The 22,258-nt window shown below is 43.6% G+C and overlaps 2 protein-coding genes across 2 annotated transcripts; both read right to left on the bottom strand.

Moving 5' to 3' along the window:
• Positions 1-1,505: 1,505 nt before the first annotated feature.
• On the bottom strand, positions 1,506-7,028 carry ADI1 (acireductone dioxygenase 1). The gene is made up of 4 exons (XM_080342051.1): positions 6,860-7,028; positions 6,361-6,480; positions 4,627-4,806; positions 1,506-2,914 (listed from the first exon to the last, which is right to left on the bottom strand). Exons 1-4 carry the CDS (start codon positions 6,977-6,979, stop codon positions 2,792-2,794), a joined length of 543 nt encoding a protein of 180 aa, XP_080198177.1. The 5' UTR covers positions 6,980-7,028; the 3' UTR covers positions 1,506-2,791.
• A 2,028-nt stretch (positions 7,029-9,056) lies between these two features.
• On the bottom strand, positions 9,057-18,145 carry RNASEH1 (ribonuclease H1). Its single transcript, XM_080341903.1, has 8 exons — positions 17,986-18,145; positions 17,773-17,903; positions 17,016-17,210; positions 16,349-16,448; positions 15,815-15,869; positions 14,621-14,705; positions 11,455-11,579; positions 9,057-9,841 (listed from the first exon to the last, which is right to left on the bottom strand). The coding sequence occupies exons 1-8, from the start codon at positions 18,093-18,095 to the stop codon at positions 9,755-9,757; spliced, it is 888 nt and encodes a 295-aa protein (XP_080198029.1). The 5' UTR covers positions 18,096-18,145; the 3' UTR covers positions 9,057-9,754.
• Positions 18,146-22,258: the final 4,113 nt, after the last annotated feature.

Below are 22,258 nucleotides of genomic sequence, written 5' to 3'. Positions count from 1 at the left end.
CCTACATCAGCGAGCTGCTGAAAGCCATCGCTGCAGGCAGCTGCTGCACTGGCCATCCCTCACTGCTGCCTCCAAACCGTAAAACTCTCTCAAGAAGAGTGTGTTACCTGCTCGCTCTTCCCAGTCGCTCCCCTAGTCCGTTATGGGATGGCTGTGCAGTAAATGGGGTTCCTGAGAGCCCACGGACCCTGCTTCTGCTTCTCCTTTTGCAGCAAGAGACTTCAAAATGGAGAGACACGGAGGAGGAGTGGAAAGTCTCATGTTGACTTCTGTTTAGCAAAAAGAAAACAAAAGCAGGAGGAGTGTGAATTAGATTGCATACCAGGGAGTGGGACCAGCACCAGAAGAAAGCAGTAATTTTGTTTTGCATGTGGAAACACAATTCTCTGTGGCACGTAAGTCAAAGAAATAAAACTTGCCACAGGCAGTAGCTGTCATTTATTCCTGTAGCTGTACTTTAAAAACCCCCAAAGTTTATATTGGGACCAGGGTGCCCAAGTGTGCTGTACAAGAGGGGACTCAAGTGCTGCTCCCAGGGCAGTGACACACAAATCCCCGAACTGGGTATGCAGCACCTGACCCAGCACAGCGCCCACGCAAGCCCAGCCCGTGTGTGCCTGATTGCAGTTAAAACGTGCACTTGCCAGGAGCACCGATTTTTCAGCCACGCTTACAAACCACTGCACAGAAGCCAGCCCAGACCAACTGGAGTGAAGGGGGGGTGCACGTGGCAAGCATGGGTTGTGCCTGCACCCCTCCCTCAAACTGAGTCTCCACTGGCACCTTGTCCAGCGTGCAACCCAAGACGCTAAGCCAATAAACTCGTGCCTTTTTTACTCACCTTTTCCAACTTTAAAATAAAAGCTAGTGCAGTTTCACTTCAAAAGTGCAGCTTTGTTTTTAGAAATGCTTTTACAGAAATAAAGCACTTAGAGGTGGTTAACGTAGGGCTGCTACATAGTGAGGAAAACATTGCCTGCTGAAGAATGGCCATGTTGCACACCCTACAGAATTATCTACTGTCTGCTACCTTAGGAAAATTCATGTAAGCCCCAATTTCATCTTCTTTCTACAGTTGTTTATTCAGGAAGCTGCAAGACAGCAGTCCGCATGGTATCCAGCTGAAATCCACACACGAGCTGCAACCAACACACAGCCCATGCTTTCCTCCTCATCCGTGAAGAGCTGAGGCAAGCAGAACCTCTGCCGTGCTGACATCATTCATCATTGTGAAGAGAAAATTCATACCAAAATGCTCCTGTGTCCACTGCTGAGGAGCTGCATGTCCTGAGTAACCACAAGGCATTTTCTGAAAACTGGACCAGCGTGTCTAATCTGCTCTTCTCCATCTCGCAGCTAAGGAAACTGAGGCACGCAGTTAATGATCTGTCCCACGCTACAGAACAAGTCAGTAGCAGCACAGGGAATAAAAACTGATTAACAATTACAGTAACACTGTTGTTCAATGTGTCCTTACCGTCAGCACAAGGAACAAAAAAAGCACGCCCAAATCAAAGTAACTTTATTAATAACTCAAGAGCAAATTGTCACATTTTACTGAGAGAAAACCACAGCTTTATGTACCAGGGCAGAACTAGGGAAGCTGCATACTAAAATGCTGATTATGCAAATTTATCTTGTGAACATTTTTAGACAAGAATAAAGCAAGGTTTATTTTCTTTAATTAAAAAGAGAATCCTACATAGTTCATTAGCATGGATTCAGAGCAGAATGAATATTAATGTAGCCCACCGCTCTCAATTCTAACTGTCAGAAATATCAAGGAAAAAAAGGTTAGAAAATGGATTCCTGAGTAGCTTTAAATGTGGCTGAAGTCACCGCAAGGCTGCTGGCAGCTTTGAAAGGTCACAGTGACCAGGGAAGCCTTTTTACTGGAAAAAGGCAAGACAAAGGATCTGGGCAACTACAGGCTGGTCAGCCTCAATTCAGTCCCCAGGAAAATGACAAAATAAGCCTTTGTGGAAACTGTTACAGGCACGTGAAATACCAGGTAACAGGGAACAACCAGTCAATGCCAATTTACCAAGGGCACATTCTGCTTGACCATCCCGATTGCCACCCACGAGGCCAGGATTGGCTCGGTGGCAAAGGGGACACAGTGACCACAGCAAGGCTTTGGACAGTGTGTCCTGCCACAGCCTTGTAGCTGGATTGAGAATATGAATTACAATGTGGGTGAAAAACTTCTAGACCCTCAGGCTCAAAACAATCAGTGGTTCAAGGCAGGTGGCATTCATGTGGCATTCCTCAGTAGTCAAAATTAGGGCAAAGCATGTTGAACATCTCTCTTAACAACTCAGAGTGCAGCAAGTCCAGCACTGGTTTTGTCTGTCCTGGAGAAGGCTGAGAGGAGACCTAACTACAGTTTCCCATTAGAGAAGAAACTGTGGAGAAGACAGTCAGGCTGTTCTCAGGCATTCAATCAAAGGGCAAGAAACAACAATCGCAAACTGCAAGCAGGGAGTTGGCCATGAAGAACAAGTGCTTGTCCACAAGAGCGGCTATGTGCTGGACCCTGTGCTCAGACAGGCTGTGGAACCTCTATCTACCACTGGAGGTTTCCAAACCTTCAAGTCTTGAGCAACTTGGTCTAGCTTTGAAGTTGGCATGGTACTTTGCAGGAGGTTGGACTAGATTACCTCCAAATGACCTTTCAACCTAAATTTTTCTATGATACTGTGATTTTAAGTGTGTATGTAAATATAAGTCACCAGTCACATTAATTCTGACAGGGCTTCAGGCTGTTCCACCTGTCAGGTCTCAGGCACCATTACTGTGCTTCTGCAGACAAAAGCTTCAGGTATTGTTTCCGAGCAGGGAAATCATCAGCCGGCCTGTTGTACGGTGTCCAGACGGGTTCTCCAACAAAGAGTCTCATTGCCTTCACGTAATTCTGTCAAAGAACAAGAAGTCATAAGTAATTCAAGAGACTTCCTTTCCATGAGGTCTTAATTCTGAAGTTGTTCCATTTGCACTTCTGCAGCAATTTCTGAAACTATTTCAAGACTGACTGAAAGCTTTGTATGTTTCAGGAAATGGTGCCACTACACCATTGCTCCTGCTCCCAGCTACTGCAGTGGGAGATTTTTCAGCTACCTAGCAATATGCTGTGTCATAACCTGTGCCTCCAGGTCAGGCAGGGACAGTACATCTCCTTGTTTCAAAGAAATGAAAAAAATCCTGTCTTATGCAAATCATTTTGCACCAGATCCACAATACTGAGCAATACAGCATCTAATTCCTACTTGCTTAGTTAAACAAGAGTGATCAGAATCCCCAAGATGGCTAAACAATGCCTGAGCAACACCAGAAGCTCTAAAGTGAGAGCCATGAAAGCTGAACGGGGAGTACATAACTAGCCAAAAATTAATGCTACAGGAAGAGAAGAGACTCTAGATTCCAAAAGAAAAAGCAACAGCCCCTGCCGCCAGCTAATCAAAAGAATGCCAAGCGCAGAACTCAAGCTCTGGCAGCAGAAAATTGGCTTTTACGTCCTGCAGAAGCGCTCCAACCATAGAGTTATGGGGAACTCTCTTTTGTTCACTACACCACAAGTTTAGACGCTGCCTATTTTGTAAACCCTGCTAAGTGCTTATCTTGCACTCCAGTGCTCAGCAACATCAAGAATTAACTTAGGTACCTGAAGAACTTAGTTGCAAAATGCAAAGTTCTAAAAGTACCTAAAGAATTTACTTTGATGATGACACCTCTGGACTAAAGTTCCTGAAGAGGACAAACATTTAAGACTTCTTGTAGACTCAACCCTGACATTTTTATTTTGTAAAGAAAAAACTTTACACTAGCATTTGTAGCTGATTCACTGTGGATCTCAAAATGCAGACATGAAAAGTTGGGTTTTTCATCAAAGCAGCACATCCCATCTTTACATATACAATAACTGCTATCTGGACAGCTGATTCGAAATTATATTGTCCTCAAGACTGTGCCAGAGATGGAATTCTGCCACACAGGAGACAGCACACATTTCCCCATTTTCCAGGGGTAACACTGAGGTTATATATTTATAAGAGCCCATAAGGTCGGACACAGAGATCAGGCCCACATGTGCCAGTCTCACAGTCCCACTACCAAAATATTCTCCAAAAGCAGGTCACCTCCTGTGAAGCCAGGAGCACACACAAGCTGCAAGTAGCAGCTCTGGACCCTAAATTCTCCTTCATAGAAAGGATTTAAACACTCATGAAAAATGCCACTGCTGGACACAGATATGCTCTGTTTGTCCTCATTGAGACACAACAAGGCAGCAGAGAAGGATCCATCTACACCGTCTCCACCCCAAACAACTGCAGGGGCAACTGTGGGAGTGACAGCCGCAGGGCTCGGCTCTTCTGCCACTGCCACATAAGATCCGCTACTGACAGCACGTGGCAATCACTTGCAGTTCAGCTGACGAGAGGAATCTGGATTTGTGACCGGGAGATGAAAGGTTCAGATGCTGTGAATTATTTAGTATTTTTCATATTCCTACTTCATATTTAATATGTTTTGCTAATGAACTGCAAGTCTCAGGGCATGTACTTACTAACGTGATATAGAGTCTCATGGATTTGTCATCAAAACTTACAGTAATCTATAACAACATACATTCTCATCCAGCGTAAATCGGTGATATATGCCAGCAGGGAGGGTTATCATGTCTCCTTTTTCCATGGAAATCCGGATCCATTTGTCATCCTTGTCTCGAACATCAAAATAGCCAGATCCATCTAAGATGTAGCGAATTTCGTCATCCAGGTGTAAATGTTCTTCATAAAATGTTTTTATCTAGGAATAGCAAGTATCTCTTAAAACTGCTGAACACAGAAAAACTGCAAAGAAATCTGGTAGAATCATGTGGCAAAGCAGACAAAGGCTTTCAAAGGGTAACCACAGTCATTTAATCAACAGATGAGATCAGCATGGATAAAATGGCCAATCCAGCCAGCCAGACCTCAGGACACTTCTAACTGGGCTGCTACATTTCCCTTGAAAGACAGGAATTTTTCTGACAAGAAACAGCAGCTGTATCTGCACACAACCAGTCTCTGAATAACAGTAATGCTTACACCCGTTTGGGAGAGAGGCAGGTAAAGCTACCCATCACAGGATTTGGTTCTTGAAGCTGTTCAGTTTGATCATTTTGCAACTTTTTTTCCTGACATGCAAAAATAAAACAGAGCTACAGATTATTCCCCCTCATTTACACTGCTGTAGGCTTGAATTTACCCCACAGGCTGCTACAACTCTATGTGAAAATGGAGTTATTGCCAAACGTGGCCCAGCTGTGGCAATCTGATGTGAACAGCATGTCACACCCACCCCTGCACATCGAGCCCCAGCTCCGGGCTGTCAACTCCCAGGCAGCAGCAGCCACATTCTCGTTGTTTCCAGAATGGTGAATTCTTTGTGCGTTTCACAGCACATAACAAAACACACTTTAAAGGTTCAGTTAACAAAGACCTGATCAGGTTAGCGCAAAGAGAGCAATGCAATGCCAGGTACTACCACGTGCTCAGGTCTGGACACTGTTTAGCCCCAGCAGTGCAGGTGTTCCTGGGCCAGGATTGATCCAGCATGGCAAGGTGAGCAAAAGTCCACATGCCCTGTCAATAATGGCCCATCTTTGTGCCAGGTAGAGCCCACCCAGGCAACCTTAGTTACTACCTAATTCACTTTATCATCAATTTAAAACCAGTGTAAGACAACAGGCTTAAAACCACCTGGTAAATGGAAATTTAATGAAAACACGGAAGCACCACAGGGTTGCTGTCCTCAGGTCAGAGCAGCATGCCAGCACTCAGGGTCCAGGAGGACAAAGGTCCTTCTAGGAGGCTCATCTGAGAGCCTGGCACCATTCCCATTCAGCTGTTATGAAACAGCCAAGGTACCAGCATCCCAAAGTAAAAAATCATCCTGTACAGAGAACATGTCCCTCCGATTCCACAAGGTTAACATTCACTTTCAGAAGATGCATTTTGCAAGCAGCCATTAGGATGTTCCAGGCTTCAAAGGCCGTGCCCAGCTGCCGGCAGCCTGCCTTCACCCTGGGAGGCTGTCCCAGCACAGGTCAGCACCGGCGGGGCTCTGCTGGTGGGACTCTAGTTTTGAAGTGACAATAATGGAAACTATCCTTAAAACCTTTGATGGCAACCCACAGGAGCAAAGGGCTTCTGTTATTTTTAAAACAATATCAAAATTGCTTTTTTCACGTTCAGAATTTCAGTACAGGATGTTTTACACGCGGAAGCCTCATCCTGTGGCCCTGCTCAGGTGTGCAGGTGTTGGGCAGTGGCTGCACGTCAGCCTGCAGATCTGCATTTAAAGCAGAGACTCACGTACCTTTTCCTCATAATTTGGAAGCTTGTCTTTATGTATGGTTACTATATCCATCCAAGAATAATTCTCTGCTTGCCGAATCTCTTTCAGGCACGGATCAGTCTCATAGTTATCTGCATCCAACTAAAAATTAGGCAGGGAAGAAAAACTTGTATTCAGACACAATAGCTTAAAATGCAATGCAGAGCACTAAGGTGAAAACAGATGTCAGGGGTGCCGGTGCGGGGCAGGCTGCTCCAAAGGCAGCTCGGCTGTCTGCCATGGGCACACAAGGCACGCCGGCTTTGTCAGACGTACCTGCGGCCAGCCCAGCCCCACACAGACAGCGCTGGGACCCGCCTGCTGCCTCACGGCCCCGCGGCTGCGCCCCTCCCCGGGGCTCTCCCCGTCCAGCCGGGGAGGCCCGAGGCGCCGCCGCCCCCAGGCCCGCGAGGCCCCGCCCGGCCCGTGTCAGCTCCGGGCCCCGCCGAGCGGCCCGGTCTGGCCCCGCTCCACCGCTCACCTTGCGGTAGACGACGCCGAGGCGGCGCAGCTGCTCCAGGCTGACCGGGCAGTTGGGCTGCAGGCGGTGGGGCGCCCGCTGGTCCTCTGGGGACTCGTCCATGTACCAGGCCTCCACCATGCTTCGCTGGGCCGCGCTGGGCGGAGCGGAGCGGCCCGCCCCGGCGGGGTGGAGGGGCCGGGGCAGGGCCCGGGAGCGGTCCCGCGCAGGCGGGCTGTGGCGGGAGCCTCCACCCGTGCCATTTGCAGGCTGAGCCGGGTGAGCGCGCAGGTCAAGGGCACGGGTGACACGGCCCATGTCCAGCCGCAGCGCTCCGTGGAACCGAGCTGCGGCCAGAGGGTAGCGTGGGGCGCACAGCAAGCGCAGCTGTGCGTACCCCGGCCTGCCCGGCAGCAGTGCTCCAACTGAACTTAGCGCTGCCCGCCAGCCTCAAAGGCCTGCACTGCGACCTCGCAACGTGGAAATAATAAATAAAGGAAAGAGCAGTAAAACATGCTGCCATCCATAGAGACACAGCCTGCACTCTCATCCTGAGCGACCTCCAGATGATCTGCTTGAGCTGGGGTGGGCAAGATACATGCCTGCAAACCCCTCCAGCCTCCACAGTTCTGCATGCTTCTATGAATCTATATGGTAAATAAACCAACAGCCAAACACAGTGTAAGGATGGAGAGAAACAAACAAAAACTGAAAAAGGAAACAATCCCTCAAAGGTTTTTCTTCTCCCTAAAAAGTTTTATACTTACCAAATGGCTTAACCACTATTTCTCAGAAATGCTACCAGAACCCTTTAATGCATAGTATTCAATCTATAAGCATTTCTGGTTATAGATTCTGGATAAAATTCAATTGCGAGCCCCATGACATTACAGATAAACTGGTCTAATCCTGGTACTGTCCACATTTAAGGAGCACATTACAAACCCAAGCAGAAGTTAACACCTGCCCACTGCGTGTCAGGGCTGCTACAGGTCAACATCCTCTCCAGAAGTTTCAGTTCTTTAAAATAATTGACTTCAACAGCCAACATCCCCTGTTGGTCCTACAGCCTCTAGTAAGTCCTGTTGAGAAGTATCATTCACTTTCAACCCTTTCATCAGCCTTAATCTTGCAGTTTACTCTCAGCTTTCTCCTGACCTTAATTGCCAGAGTAAGAATGATAAACACTGGTATCAAAATAACAGAACTCTTTCTTACTAGGTTTCCTATTATAATCTACCTATTAGATTCAGGCAGTCAAGTTGCTTAAATGCAGTATTACACTGATGTTATGATTTACTCACCATTATCTACACTTTTTTTCTTTTTGGAGCAGAAGCTTTGCAAACAAACAAACAAACAAAAAAAAACCCCAACCAAACGAAAAACAAAAACAAACCCAAAAAATTTCCACGCAGTAAAGAGGATCTACGTGTTTAACTGGAGATGCATGCTAGAGGCAGATTAGATGCCACCTCTTCAGTACATTTGGTGACACTGTTCTGCCCCAACTAGAGATCCAATCAGGGAGGATGGGGTGTTTTTCTTCAAGCCAAACTCCTAAAATTAATAAACGTATAATTGTGTGCATATATACAAAAGAAGCAAGGGGAAAATATACCTCACCTGTAGATGAACTTTACTCTCCCTCTTTGGATGACAGAAAACACATTTAAAAACCTCACTCATCTATGTACCGCTAGCTAGCCAGTTTCCTCATTCTATCACAATTCACGTGACTCTAAATACATAAAAGCTCATACTTTGCCTCAGTAAAGGTATGATAATGCAGGAGAACTTTCAAGAAACCAAGCTTCAGCAGCCCCACCATTCTGTATAGTAATTAACAACAACAATCAGTGACTTCCAGCTTAAGCCCTAGTTTTCAATGGTATGCAGGTACTTTACAAAAAAGTTGACAAAAGATAACAAACCAGACCTGTTTGCTTCTCCCATGTAGATGCATAGAAGGTGGATTACTGGTAATTATTCTCTAATTGAAGAGCCCATTAGCCATTCCATTAATCTCATAATTGACTGGGAAAAAAAAAAAGTCAAATACTTGACGTCCGGAAGATCTGAAGCTGCTGATCATCTTCTAGTTCCATTTCAGATAAAATGGCCAATTATTACCTTTGGGACAACACTGAAGAGGAACTAATAATGCTAATGTGAACCAGTATGCATAAAAAAATTACTTAATGGCAACAGGACGCCAGAAAACAAAGAGCTTGCACATTAAGCAGCTAGAGAGAGAACAGTAAAAATTCATTGTTCAAGACTTCTTGTGACCTGGCTTTTTAGTTTGTTCACACTACCTTGCAAATCAGCATTATAAAGAAAACTACAGATGCTGTAACTGATGATACTGGGAGGCCCAGGTGAGTGTTACAAGCCCACCTGCAGAGGGGCTACTGCTAGCACCAGAATGACAAAGCATATGAATGGACAACACCATGTTAGGTCACTGACCTCTTACCAAACCAATCAACCTTGAAGTTCCCTCGCCCCCAGCTATTTTGGGCTGTTAATATATATACCTCTGTACAAAAAAAAAACAATTATAATTTATTTCACTAAGATGAAAATACAGAAGACTTAAGATAAAGATTTAATATTACTTCTTCAGATGTCTGTCTTTACAGTGAATTCAGAAGTCTACAAGACAACTAAAAACACTGACCACGGCCCTTCAGTAAGATGGAGAAAAAGCATCATCATCAACTAGATATTGACTCAATTGTAGAAGAACACGTGTGGGTTTTTTTTCTCCTAGAAGTCTGGTATATATTTAACACTTCAGACCAGAAAGAAGTACAGTTCAAAGTTCAACTCCGAAGCAATTATAGCATTTCAAGTTGTCACTGTGATGTTAGTCCTTTTCCTCCCACTGCAACAGTCTCTAGTCCCAGTGCATCAGGGCTTCTGTTTACTAGCTCCTTCTCTTGCTAGTCTGTCGGCTTCTTCATTGCCTTGGAAACCAGCATGACCGGGAACATGCATCTGTTAGGACAAAAGTAGAGGAGCTTTAGATATGCAAGAAACCAAGAAAAAAGTACATAAATGAAATTTGATCATGCACCACCCTTTCATTCATCATATAGTAGCACCTCCTCAGCTGCCCTCTCCTCACATTTAGTCCTTATGTGTTCTTCCCAGGAATGTTCATAGTCTCTCTAACTCTAGGAAACTCTTGGAAAATCATGAAAAATCACCTGAGAAGCAGTGAATTGGATAAGGACTGCCTAACCCAGCCTTTAAGAAATGCAGAGAACAGCTTCAACTCAAAATTCCCACTTTCAGAGGCCAGAGAAAAACCTCTCTCCGTTCAGTGCTCAAACCAAGTTACTAAAAAAGCACTTTCACCCCTAAGCCCCACCTTGTCAGAAGCAAGGGTAGAAGTGTGGTGGAAGGAGAGGAAGAAAAATCAAACTTGCCATTTGCCCAGATCTGAGAGGGGACAAGTGTGAAGTGTGTACAGGATGGTATCAAGCTTACAGGGCAAGGTTTTGGTACTGGGCCAGGGGCTACAGGGGTGGCCTCTGTGAGAAGACACCAGGGTGTACTGACACACTAGAAACAGCCAGTTCCAGCGAGCTCCACAACAGACCCACCACAGGATAGAGGTAAGCCCATCAGCAAAGCTGGTGGCTCCTCTGGGATAACATAATTAAGCAAAGGTCAAAAAAGCTGCACAGTAGCTGTGAGAGAGAGGAGTGAGAATATGTGAAACAACTCTGCAGACACCAAGGTCTGTGAAGGAAGAGGGGAGGAGGTGCTCCAGGCACTGGAGCAGAAAATTCCTCTGCAGCCTGCGGAGAAGACCATAGTGAAGCGGTTTGTCACCCTGCAGCCCATGAAGGACCACACTGGAGGAGACAGCCACACCACAGCCCATGGAGGACCCCACACGTCAGCATGTTGATCACTGTAATTAAGTGCCTGCATACACTGCTCCTCCTGAAATAAAACATCTTTCCCAAAAAACCCCAAACACTTTACCAGGAATACCTGTACAGAAGTTGGTTTACTTCTTTACCTGAGACCTCAGCAATTTAAATCTTAAAAATCGGTATTTTAAATACTTTTCTATGTTCAGTTTTCTCATAAAAAACAGAGTTAAGGTACAGAAAACTAGAGTTAGTCTATCCAGGATTATACTCAAGTTTTGCCAGTTTGAAGACATTAATGTGATTGAGTTACACCAACAAACCAGCATCTTAAGAGTTCTGAAAAGTAAACCCAGAAATTGAGCTGTGACTCAAAAAGACAGAGTTATGTTTTTAGCTTAGAGTTCCAAGAGAAATTCATCTACTAACAGTACTAACAAAGTAATTATTGCAGGCATTTTCTAAGTAATAACAAGAGAGAGGAAACAAATATAAACAAACGTTTTAATAAATGGAATACTAGCTCCAATAGCCTAGGTTAGGTTGCTTATTTGCTTTAAATAAAACAAGCAACTTCTCCGTATTTATGGTTTTACCTATGGATGCAAAATACTATTATGCTCTATAAAGTTCTTAGTTAACAGTCATACTGGCAAGTTTTCTCAAGAAGCACATGTAAGATGTCATTAAAGATAACAAATGAGGTGCAAGAAATGAGGTGCTTACCCACTGAATTTCTATGCCTTTTGATAGATTATCAAGTCTTTCAAAATCTTCTTTATTTATTACGCTTCCTCCAGAACTTGTTCTCCAGCCATTTGTTTTCCAGTTGTCAACCCAGCTTGTAATACCTACATGAAGGGAGCATTACCATAAAAATGTTATGAAAGTAGCCAGTAAGGATCAAGATAGAGCAAACGGCCTTCTAGCACACATTAAGTCCATACAAAGTCTGAGGCAAAGACATCGCATCGCAAGAGTAGAAGATACTCTTGTCTGGTTCTCTACTACTGTCTCTCAGGATTGTATTTTTCCATTATTACTTGAACTACCCAACCATGTTTTCCTGAGCAGATATTTAAATGCTACAATTTTATACATGCATTACACACAAAACTATAACGCAAACTTCAATAAACTGAAGGTAAGGATTTGCTTGATGGCACAGTAAGCTAGAACAAATCTATGGCTTTATTTGTTTTGACTAATTGAGGAGACACACAAGCACAGAGGAAACACAGATGGTCACCTGTCTTACGGCTTCTGCACACTAAACAGAATCCTTCAGAGAAGGACCACATAAGCAGATACCTACAGAATGAGATTTAACATTCTAGCCAACCCTTTCTGGCCAGAAAATCTACTGTATTACTCCTTAGATACGGACTTTTTAAAATATATCTTTGCTAGTTTCGACAATGTAAGACATCCTTACTCATTTAATGACAGACCTAAGCTAAACAGAGAATCACCCATCTTGCACACAAAACCTGAAAAAACATTTATACTTAACCACAAGCCTCCATCTCTAGTATTTCGAAAAATAACTCCTAGACATATTTACAGAATAACTTTGATTAAATAAGAATGGAACCTGGTCACCTCAGTGACACAAAACATAAGAGCAAGCTGCAAGCAAAACCAAAGAGACTAAGACATTACACCTACAGATTCTTATAGTCCTCCCTCATAGTTAAGTCTCATACCTAAGTTTAACAGGAATTTTATTCCACAAAACTTCTTTCTTCATAACACCAGTTTCACAGACAAGACGATACAGACTTTCTCCCACAAAGCAAAGAATTGCAAAGATGTTTCTTTGCTCCTTAATGCTTTGAACAACTTCCTTCTTTCCACAAATGATGCAGTCAGGTTCTACAGATCAGCATGCAACACCAAGCCCTAAAGAGCAGAGACCCTTCCTTTTATTCTTTCCTTTTCCAGAATATTTCCAGCATTCCAAGTAAAACCACCATACAAAAAAAAAAAAACCCCACACATATTCTGTTCCTATAGAAAATGCTATACCTAAATCTTTTCGAGAAAATAAGCTACTCAAGTGAAAGATTTACAAGATGATCCTTAGGGAAATGCAATGGAAAATTCATTTAAGTTGTTTCTTAACATTTATTGTCCCTTCCTCAACTTATGAACTAGAATCAGGGGGACAGAGCACTAGTTGTTGACACTTTTCACTTCCAGACAGAACCTCCTCCATGCATATGCAAGCTAAAGGAATTTGAAAAAAAGCAGCACATGACAGCTCCAGCAACTCCTTCCTTGACTGGCTGTTATTTGTTCCTACTCAGTAGCCTTCTGTCCTTTCTAGGGTATTGCTACTTAAGGTGACATCAGAGTTTTTCAAAGTAAGTTTTATTTTACTTCTAGAACAAAAAAGCCTGATGCTCTTCCTTCATACTCCTCTCCACTTTGAGAAATCAGGGGGGAGCTTCTGGAAAGCAGAATTACTTACTTGGAGGAAAAGACATACAGATTTTTAACAATACAAACCATTTATTTGCTTCATTAATAACAAGCCATGAAACAAATAATTACTTTTAGCGTTAGTGATCAAGCATAGGAAATTATCCTAAGAACAAGGTATCCACATCTCCCTACATTCCCCCACACCCCTGAAGAAAAAAAAAAAAACAAACAAAAACCAAACCACAACACTGAAGTGTGAAAGAGCAACATTTAATCTCCAATCAAAAGTTTCAGTAGATTTTCATTTACAGTTATTTAAAAAAAAAAAAAAAATCAAAACAAAACCAAAAACTTTCAAAGTGATCTGGAAACAGCTAACACATATACTCTCTTGTAAAACTGTGAAACACAACAAAATACTCATGCAGTTCAGAATTATCACAGGAGTAAGATATGAAGATCTGGGGGAAAGGGGAAGAAGTATTCAGAAATTATGTCCTACTGGCTGCTTCACATAGCATTTCTAGGAAATAAAATTAAGTTTTCCACATCTTTGGATGAAAGTGAAACCTTAAATACACACAAAACATATATAAACTCTGACTAATCTTCCAGTCTAGCCTGAGAGTTTGTAAGTGTAGTCTACATGTAAAAAGTAAGGAAACTTGAATGGCCTTCACTTTTGTGTATTAAGCCAGCCTCTCCGACCCAAACAAATGAAACCAAACCCTACAGGGTCACTACACCAACTTCTGAGTACTTTCCTGCACACATCCTTAACATAATATACACAAACCACATTTTTTCTAGACTTTGTGTCACACTAAATGCCTTAAGACAAAAGTCCTTTAGTTACTTCTGTCATTCTTTACTTTAATAGGCACTTTGTCTCTAGTAGGTAATCCCTGTGATAGTTTTTTCCCCAAGCACTCATGAGTATTGAAATAAGCTATGCTATGAAGCTATGAAATAAGCTTCCTTATAGGATCATAGAATGTCCTGAGTTGGAAGTGACCCACAAGGATCATCGAGTCCAGCTCCTGTCCCAGCATATCACAACCCCACCGTTCACACCATGTGTCTGAGGGCATTGTCCAGTCTCTTCTCGAACACTGTCAGGCTTGAGGCTGTGACACCTCACTGGGGAGCCTGTTCCAGTGCTCCACCACCTTCTGGGTGAAGAAACTTTTCCTGATGTCCAACCTAAACCTCCCCTGGCACATCTTCCTGCCATTCCCTCAGGTTCTGTCGTTGGTTGCCAGAAAGAAGAGTGTGGCACCTGACCCTCCTCCTCCACTTGTGAGGAAGCTGTAGCCACCATGTCTCCCCTCAGTCTCCTCCAAGCTGAACAGCCCCAGTGACTATAACCCTGTCCCCAGGCCTTAGTATGTTCTCTAGGCCTTATGTAACAACATTGCATACAGTGTGTCTTTAAGAATCAGGAAAACTAGAATCATTTACTTACCATTAATAGTGAACTTGCTATCTGTGTAGATAATTAGCTTCTTGATGTTTTGACTCTTTGCTTGCTCTATTGCTTTGCAGGCTGCCTTAAAAACATTTCAATAGAATCACAGTTCAGAACATGATTTTGGCACATGCAATACCAGCAAAGTACCTAATGCTAACACAGAACTGGAAAGAATATTACTGTAATCTCTCCATCAGTGATTATCAAAATGCTTTAGAGCAGACGTTCCCAAAATTGTGCACGCAGACAACCACTTAATGAATTGAGCAAACAGAAAGTCACTTAAGTTTCACTAGCAAAACACCCCACTAACGTTCAGATGCCCAATTCTGTACCGCATGAGCAGCTCTCTGCCCAGTTCTCTATCAAAGCCTCTATTAACTGCACACTAAGTTTTACACATTTTCTCCATAACTTTGAGGAGGAAGAATTCGTGCCAGTTCCAACATTCTGGAACCCCTAAAAGGCTGGGGCTTTTTTGGTGCTATGAAATATTACAAGAGGGAGAAATGGCTGAGTCTGGATGTAGAGCTGAAAAGCTCTTCAGTAACAAGTTTGATCCCTGGCACACCACCATCGCCTCTGTTTGTCCTTCACTAACATAAGCTTCCTATAGTTTTTAAGCAGATTGATTCCCTGTTTCAGTTTATCTCCAAACACATAGTGCAGGATAGCAGCAGTACCAGAATTAAGATGAGGCGAGAAGGGAAGACTAAACCTGCTGTTGCCAACAAAAGCTTACTTCAGAAGTAACAGCAGTTATTCCGGATAGCCTACAACTGTTAGGTTTCTATAAGGAATATTATACTCTAATCCTATCCCAATAAGAAGCTGATTCTCCTCTTAACTGCTACTCGGCAACCCTCACCCCAAGCTCTGAGATGTGCACACAAAAACTGCAAGGGATACTACACAGATTTGAGAATCAACCTTTCCTAAAGCAAGGCTGTTTTAAACAGCTGTGCTTGGCCTATTGATATTCTGGAATTCTCAAGGTGAACTACCTTGTTCAAAACCAATAAAGAGACTTAATTTAAAGAGAACAATTCGTTTAAAGTCATAACTCCTGATATTTTGTATACTTCCTCCACAGCTCCATTGCTGCTTTCTGAAGGCCAGAGTTGAAATAGTAATGATTGTGCTACTAAACTTTACATGCAGAAGCATCTTAGGACATTTACTACTTACATGTATTTCTGCTCTTTGATTAGTCTGCCGCCCAGGAAGTCTTTCACTGGTATTTCTGTGTCCAAAGAATGATAGCAGATTAGTTTCCTCGAATATTCAGAATGGTGTATATGACTACAGATTAGAAAAATAAATATAGCTCATTTTCTTTTTATAAAGTAGGATAAACATATTTTAGCTCTAACTTCCATCTGCATAGTGCAACCCTCATATTTGGCCTTGCCACCAATATGCAATTATATTTGTTGTCTTCTGTGCACACCTACACCTATTTTAAGACTTCCTGCATTACTTAAATCATAGTTTCAGCCCCTAAAAATATTATTTCCAGTTGATTTTCTCCATATTTTTACTTCCTAGAGAGGCTGCTTTCTCTTTTCCCCTCAGTAACTCACTATTTTCATAGGGCTGTCATTATGAATCTCATTAGCACGGTTTCATATTCAAAAGAAGGCTGGTACTACACATCACACATAAACAATAGTATATATTAAAAAAAAAAAAAAAGACAAAAGAATCCATCCAGCTACTTACAAAGGGTGGCCTGGTCCCCAGTAGACACCTATACCAGCACGTGCCCTATTACGTCCATTACCTGAACAACAACCATCTGTATAAACGACTGCAAAGTCACCTATAAACAAATTACCAAAAGCAGAAGTTCAAGCACTCCTTCAAGGATGTAGACTCTTTAACCGAAAAGAAGTGTCTGCCAGCAGGCTAATCCCCAAAATCTCCATCCCAGAGAGCCCTTCAAAAAGTTAACTATAGAAGCCACGTAAATGCAGCACACCAGAAGTCCCACTACAGCTTCACATCCTCACTGCTCCCAAAACAGTCAGCCTCAGGAAACATCTCTGCCTCTGTTCTCACTACAGTTCCCACCTTCTTCGGTCAACACGGAAACTTCCTAGCAACATCTGTATTTAAATAGTCTGTAACCTACACACACATAAAATCACATGTATAATGATCAGACCAATCTATAAATTGATATCCATTAAAGCACATTAACATTACACTGATATATTTGTGAACAAATATATCATGGCTCATATTTCCATTTTAAAAAGAAACATTATGCTGGGCACTGTGCTGCCATACAGAAGCCTCCCTAAATATCTTTCTAATAATTACAATTTTTAGTTATGAAAAAGTGCAAAGGACTCAAAAGAATTACAAGAATAACAAAAGAGCTTACCCATATATGAAAATTTATCTTCGCTGACTGTTGGCGCTGAGTATACTTCATCATGTTTTACACGTTTTGCAATGTGGTCTTCATTTGTAGACTGTTCATACGGCCTTTTACAGGCATTGCAACACAAGACGTTTAATTCTGGTTCCTCTCTCTGGTTAACATTTTCCTGCGTTACAGCTGAAGGAGCATGTGTCTCTTCCAAAAAAAAAAAAAAAGACACAAAACACAACACCAAGTTCAACTGAGACACAATTTTATTTTATTCAAAACAACTGTTTCTAAAGGCCAACGGTTCATTCATTAGCAATGCCAGCCTGTTAAACTCATTAGCAATGCTAGTCTGTTAAACTGACACTCCTCAAACTATTATGCAAAAAATATTACAGTGTACACCAGTCATTTTTTATCCTCGATCAAACCGAAGTGGAGACACCCACGTAATGGCCCTTAAAACGGGCATGGTAGAGGCAATGTTCTCCAAGCACCCACAGAAATACTTGCGCGGCACAGCCACATCCACCTCGGTGTCCGCAGGGCCACCGCGGCACCCACCATCCCGCCCGTCGTAGGAGAAGGAGAAACAGAAGTCGCACTGTTTACACAGGCGCCATACAGCAGCTAGCCGGGATGTGCCAGTGCGCAGCGCGGCCTCCCTGCGACCCGGCCTTCCCCGGGAACCGCCCTCCGACCCGGCCTTCCCCGGGAACCGCCCTCCTGCCCCGCCCGGGCAGCTGGAGCCGAGGGCAGGACGCGCTACCTGCGGGTGCGGGCTGTTGCGGCTGCTGCCCCGGCAGGCCGGCGCGCACGAAGGCCCAGGCGTCCTCCTCGATGGCGAACTTCTTAAAGCTGGCGGAGGGGAACCTGTTCACCTGCTCCTGGCACTCCGCCCTGCAACACAGCGGGCGGGGGTGAGGCCGAGCCGGCCCGCGGCGGCTCCCCGCGCTGCCCCGGCCCCGGCCGCGGCCCTTACCAGGTGCGGAACACGCCGGTCCGCCGGCCCCTGCGCACGGCGTAGAACATGCTGTGGCCTCTGGAAACGAAGCAGGAGTGACTGAGCACCGCCACGAGCCACCGCAACATGTCGCAGCCCCGCCGCCATGCGCGCCCCCGCCCCGCGGGCCCGGCCACCGCACCCCGCGCCGCCGCGCCCCGGCCCTTCCTGCGCATGCGCGGCGGAGCAACGGAAGAGAGGGCGCGCTGAGGGCGCCGTACGGGCCTCGAGTGAGGCCAAACTTACTGGAAGCGCCCAGGGCTTAGGCTTTTTTTTTGGTGGGTTTTCTTGTTTGCTTTTGTTCCGCCCCTATAACAATTGTATTTTAAAAGCCCAAACAAAAGCAGCTTTTGTTTTGGGAAGGGCACGAGATGTGCGAGGTCACAGCAGTTTACACCAGCGGCTTATTCAGAAAGCCCCAGTTATTACAGAACAAATGGAACCCCACAGGTGCCCCCAGCTGAAGCTCCCCCTGACCGCCCAAATCATGGTCCCAGTCCTGCAATCAACTCTGGTGAGCTGAGGGACCCTAACAAGTCGTTAAAACGAAGGGTTCACTGCCTGAGAGTGACTGTCCCTACAAGCTGCTGCATAGTCCCCACGTCCTTCCTCCTGATGAGCACCAGAGGAAGGACTGTGGCTGAAACATGGCACAAGCATCAACACGGTGGGTACACTCACAGGTCTAGAGCTGGAGAAGGTCATTAAACTGGTTCTCACCCTCCTATTTAAATTGAGGGCTCTAGATCAGCATGTTCCAGCTGAGCCCTGTACCCTGATGGCCTCTGAGGTAACAAGAACCACCTTGAGCGCACAGGTTAGAACTCTTAACTGTTGCCCTCCGTAACCTGCTGCCACGGATTCTCATATCAGGAGCATAAAGTACGTGGAGACCGAAGCCAGGAGGTCTGGGTGTGTGCTGAATTCAGTGTCTCAGCTGAGCTGCCACTGAGATCAAAGCACAGAAGATGAGGGCACAGGTATGACTGCCCCCAGAAACACTCAATGTGTGCAGGCTGCTGTGTTTTCAGCCGCTGGGGTTTTCCTGTAGCTCTAATCCAGGTGTATTACCACAAACCCACCTCAAGATGCCAGAACCATAGAGCATTGTAGCTGGATTTACAAGGGTGGCCTAGTAAAATGTCAAGGATGTGAAAAACTGACTTTAATTTTGCCTTCCATTGGAAAAGCAGTGGCAGGTTCAAGATTACTGTTATCAGTTAGATGACACCTCTCTTTGAGAAAAACAAAACAAAACCAAAGAGCTCTTGCATTTGACAGGCCTTGGTAGAATACAGCAAAAATTTGGTCAGGGTTGTATCATAATTACCACATTTTTCTTGCTTCTTTCAACATATGCATGAGACTTCATATTATTCTTACTTACAGAATGCTTACATACAATTTTCTCAGGTTAAGATTATTTACATTAATTATCTCTGTAAGGGTTTCCACTGAGGCTCTTGGGCTTTTCACTGCTTCCCGTCTGTGATTTTTCTTTTAATTATGGTTTTCTGTAGTAGATAGATTTCTTATTCCTTACAGGTTTACACATTTATATTACTCGTAGTTTTCTTTGGGCAAGACATAATAAAGGAGCAATGAGCAGTAACCGATAGGGAAAGAAAAGACCTTCTGTTATGCTCATTAATTCTGTGGTTGAACAGACAGATTCATACATCCAATTTACATGCAAAGACTGAACAGTAACTCTCCTGCTGCCATGACCAACATGCAGAACTCAGATTCAAATTGGGAAAAAACAAATATATTTTTGAAGTTCACTGAGTATCACACACATTACCTTCATTGCTTCTTCTCCCAGCTAGTGAAACTGAGGCTGCATGTGATCAGTGAGCCCCAACTTTACCACTGCACCTCTGCTGCTGATTTTCCCTTACTGTTGTGCTGCAGTGGAAGGACAGACAGGTCCCTTTCCTCATGTGACAGCTGGCATTTTAGCACAGCTAGGCTAAGCGATACCTGGGCCTTCTTCATGGTAGTTGCCCACTGGTTGCTGTAGCACTAGTGGATTTGTAGCGTTTTTCAGTCAGCCTGGGTTAGAGAGGACATATCAGGCTCCGTAAGCCACAGTTTTGTGAAGTGAGTATGAAGGCTCACCAAGAAGCGAGCCATTTAGTCCCCACTTGGAAAGCTGAAGGGTCCAGTCACAAAAGATCTCCTCATCTGAATACAGAATAATGTAAATGCATACATGGATAGGACTTTAAAGTGGGTTTCACAAATGATTTTGCACTTGTAATTAATGCCACAGTTTATACATGGTAACGCTGTGTAGCCACTGTAAAGTATTCTGATCAGATATACAAATCTAGCCAATTTTTGGCAAACCAAAGTTTGCTTGTGCAACCACAGCTGAGGCATTGGGAATAAGCGGCTCAAGGAAAAGAGAGCAAATCCCCTTGTTTTGCTGGCACCATGCTGAATGAAAGTGGTCATTGAGCCATGGCCTGATAGCGCTTCTCTTAACACATTGCACTATAAACTCAGCTGTGTTTTACTGGTCCTGTGTTTCTCCTCCCACTAGAACCCAAACTTGTTTAATAATTTATTAACATGTCTTCTTGACAGCCATTTCTGTATTTATAACTGAGAGTCTGCAGAAAAGAAATAGGACTTAATATATGTATATAAAAAATACACTCATCACTTAAGTAAGGATGTGTCTGTAGGGCATTTTTACTCAAATTCACTGTAAATGTTAGCTGATTACTTTGTCGCAGACTAATGCATGTAATGTACACATTAGCTGAGCATTTTAATCTTCTTTGATAAATATTTTAGCTTGAAACACGCTTAATCATAATGTGGTTCCATACATAAGCTTTTAAAGGAAATTTTGATGTGACCCAAATCAAGTGTTTCCTATTTAAAACTGGGGTTTTAAGTAGGTGGGTCACTAGGCTGTCACTTTATCTAGCATACCCTGCAAGTGTAAGTTATACTGCATCTCATTACCTTGATTAAAAATATAAAACAGGAAAAGGAGGTGTTTTATCTTCCTTCTTAGAACTGTGTAAAACAATGTGTCAGTGAAGCTGAAAAGCAATAATCCCCTCACATCATCGCAGTCTTCAGTAGACACTTAGAGGAACAGCTCACCCATGAGCTCTGAAGCTTTGCTGTGGTTATACAATCCTCTTTCAGATAAGTGAACTAGTAATAGATTTGGTTTTGCCTCTGAGTCTAGAGTTAGCTATGACACTGGCAAGTCTTGCGCTCTGTTTCTTTCCTTATATTAAATCACATTATTCATGGCATTGTGACACCTTGTCCTATTGCTGCTGGGATACTTTTGTAACACACCTAATTTATTCTTTCCACTTCTTCACCCTGCCCTTTCTGAGTCTGCACAGCATGAAAACCTCATTAATTACACCACTTTGTAGTGACATAACTTCTTCTAAAGACCACATTTCTACAATGATTCTTGAAAACCGGTCAGGTGCTTTGGATACAACGCATTATTGACTGGGTAAAGCCCACACAGACCTCAACACCCTGCATCCTTCCCCTAATGCGTAGTTGGTGTTAGAAAGGAAACCCTCTGTACACCATCTTCTCTCATTGCTCTTACGTAGCATCCTGGGCTATTCAGTAGCACTAACAGCATGGGGATGGGAAGCTGTAGGTAGTCATGTTGCATCTTTATTTCTTCATTACTGCTCTGAACATTCCAATTTTCATCCATCTGCACACCACCTTTTCTTTCTCTCGTAGACAATTTCATAGTATAAACTGAATTTGGACTACTGGACTGCTGAGATGATTACTTGTTATCTTTCTTTTTTTTACTTCAGATCAGATCCTCATCACTGTTTAGATAATTTCAAATCTCTGTAAATACTAATCCTGGACATCAGTATGAGCTAGGCAGTTTTTCCCATTCGTTGAATACATGCAAGGAAAGAAGAGTGACTTGAGAGAAAAACAGGAACTGAACAATCTGCATTTCTGGCTATCATAAATTTACCAAAAAGCTCACAAAAATTAGAAAACATGACAGGCTGCCTTCTGCAGATGCTAAAGTTGTTTAGGTTGGGGGAAGGGTGTGTCCCTGCCAGTTTTTTGCTTACAGCAGGAGCCTGTTACTCCACTACTGGATTTTTTTTTAAGTAACAGACTTTACACACCCTATTACCTAATAACAGTGAATGTGGTATTACAAATTAAATTGGCTGTTCTTAGGATTAGTGAGGGAATCTAAGCACAGAACCAGAGCTCTGAACTG

The sequence above is a fragment of the Nesoenas mayeri genome (genome assembly GCF_963082525.1).
Source record: "Nesoenas mayeri genome assembly, chromosome: 3".
NCBI lineage: Eukaryota > Metazoa > Chordata > Aves > Columbiformes > Columbidae > Nesoenas > Nesoenas mayeri.
This window is presented reverse-complemented; position numbering and strand designations above follow the sequence as displayed.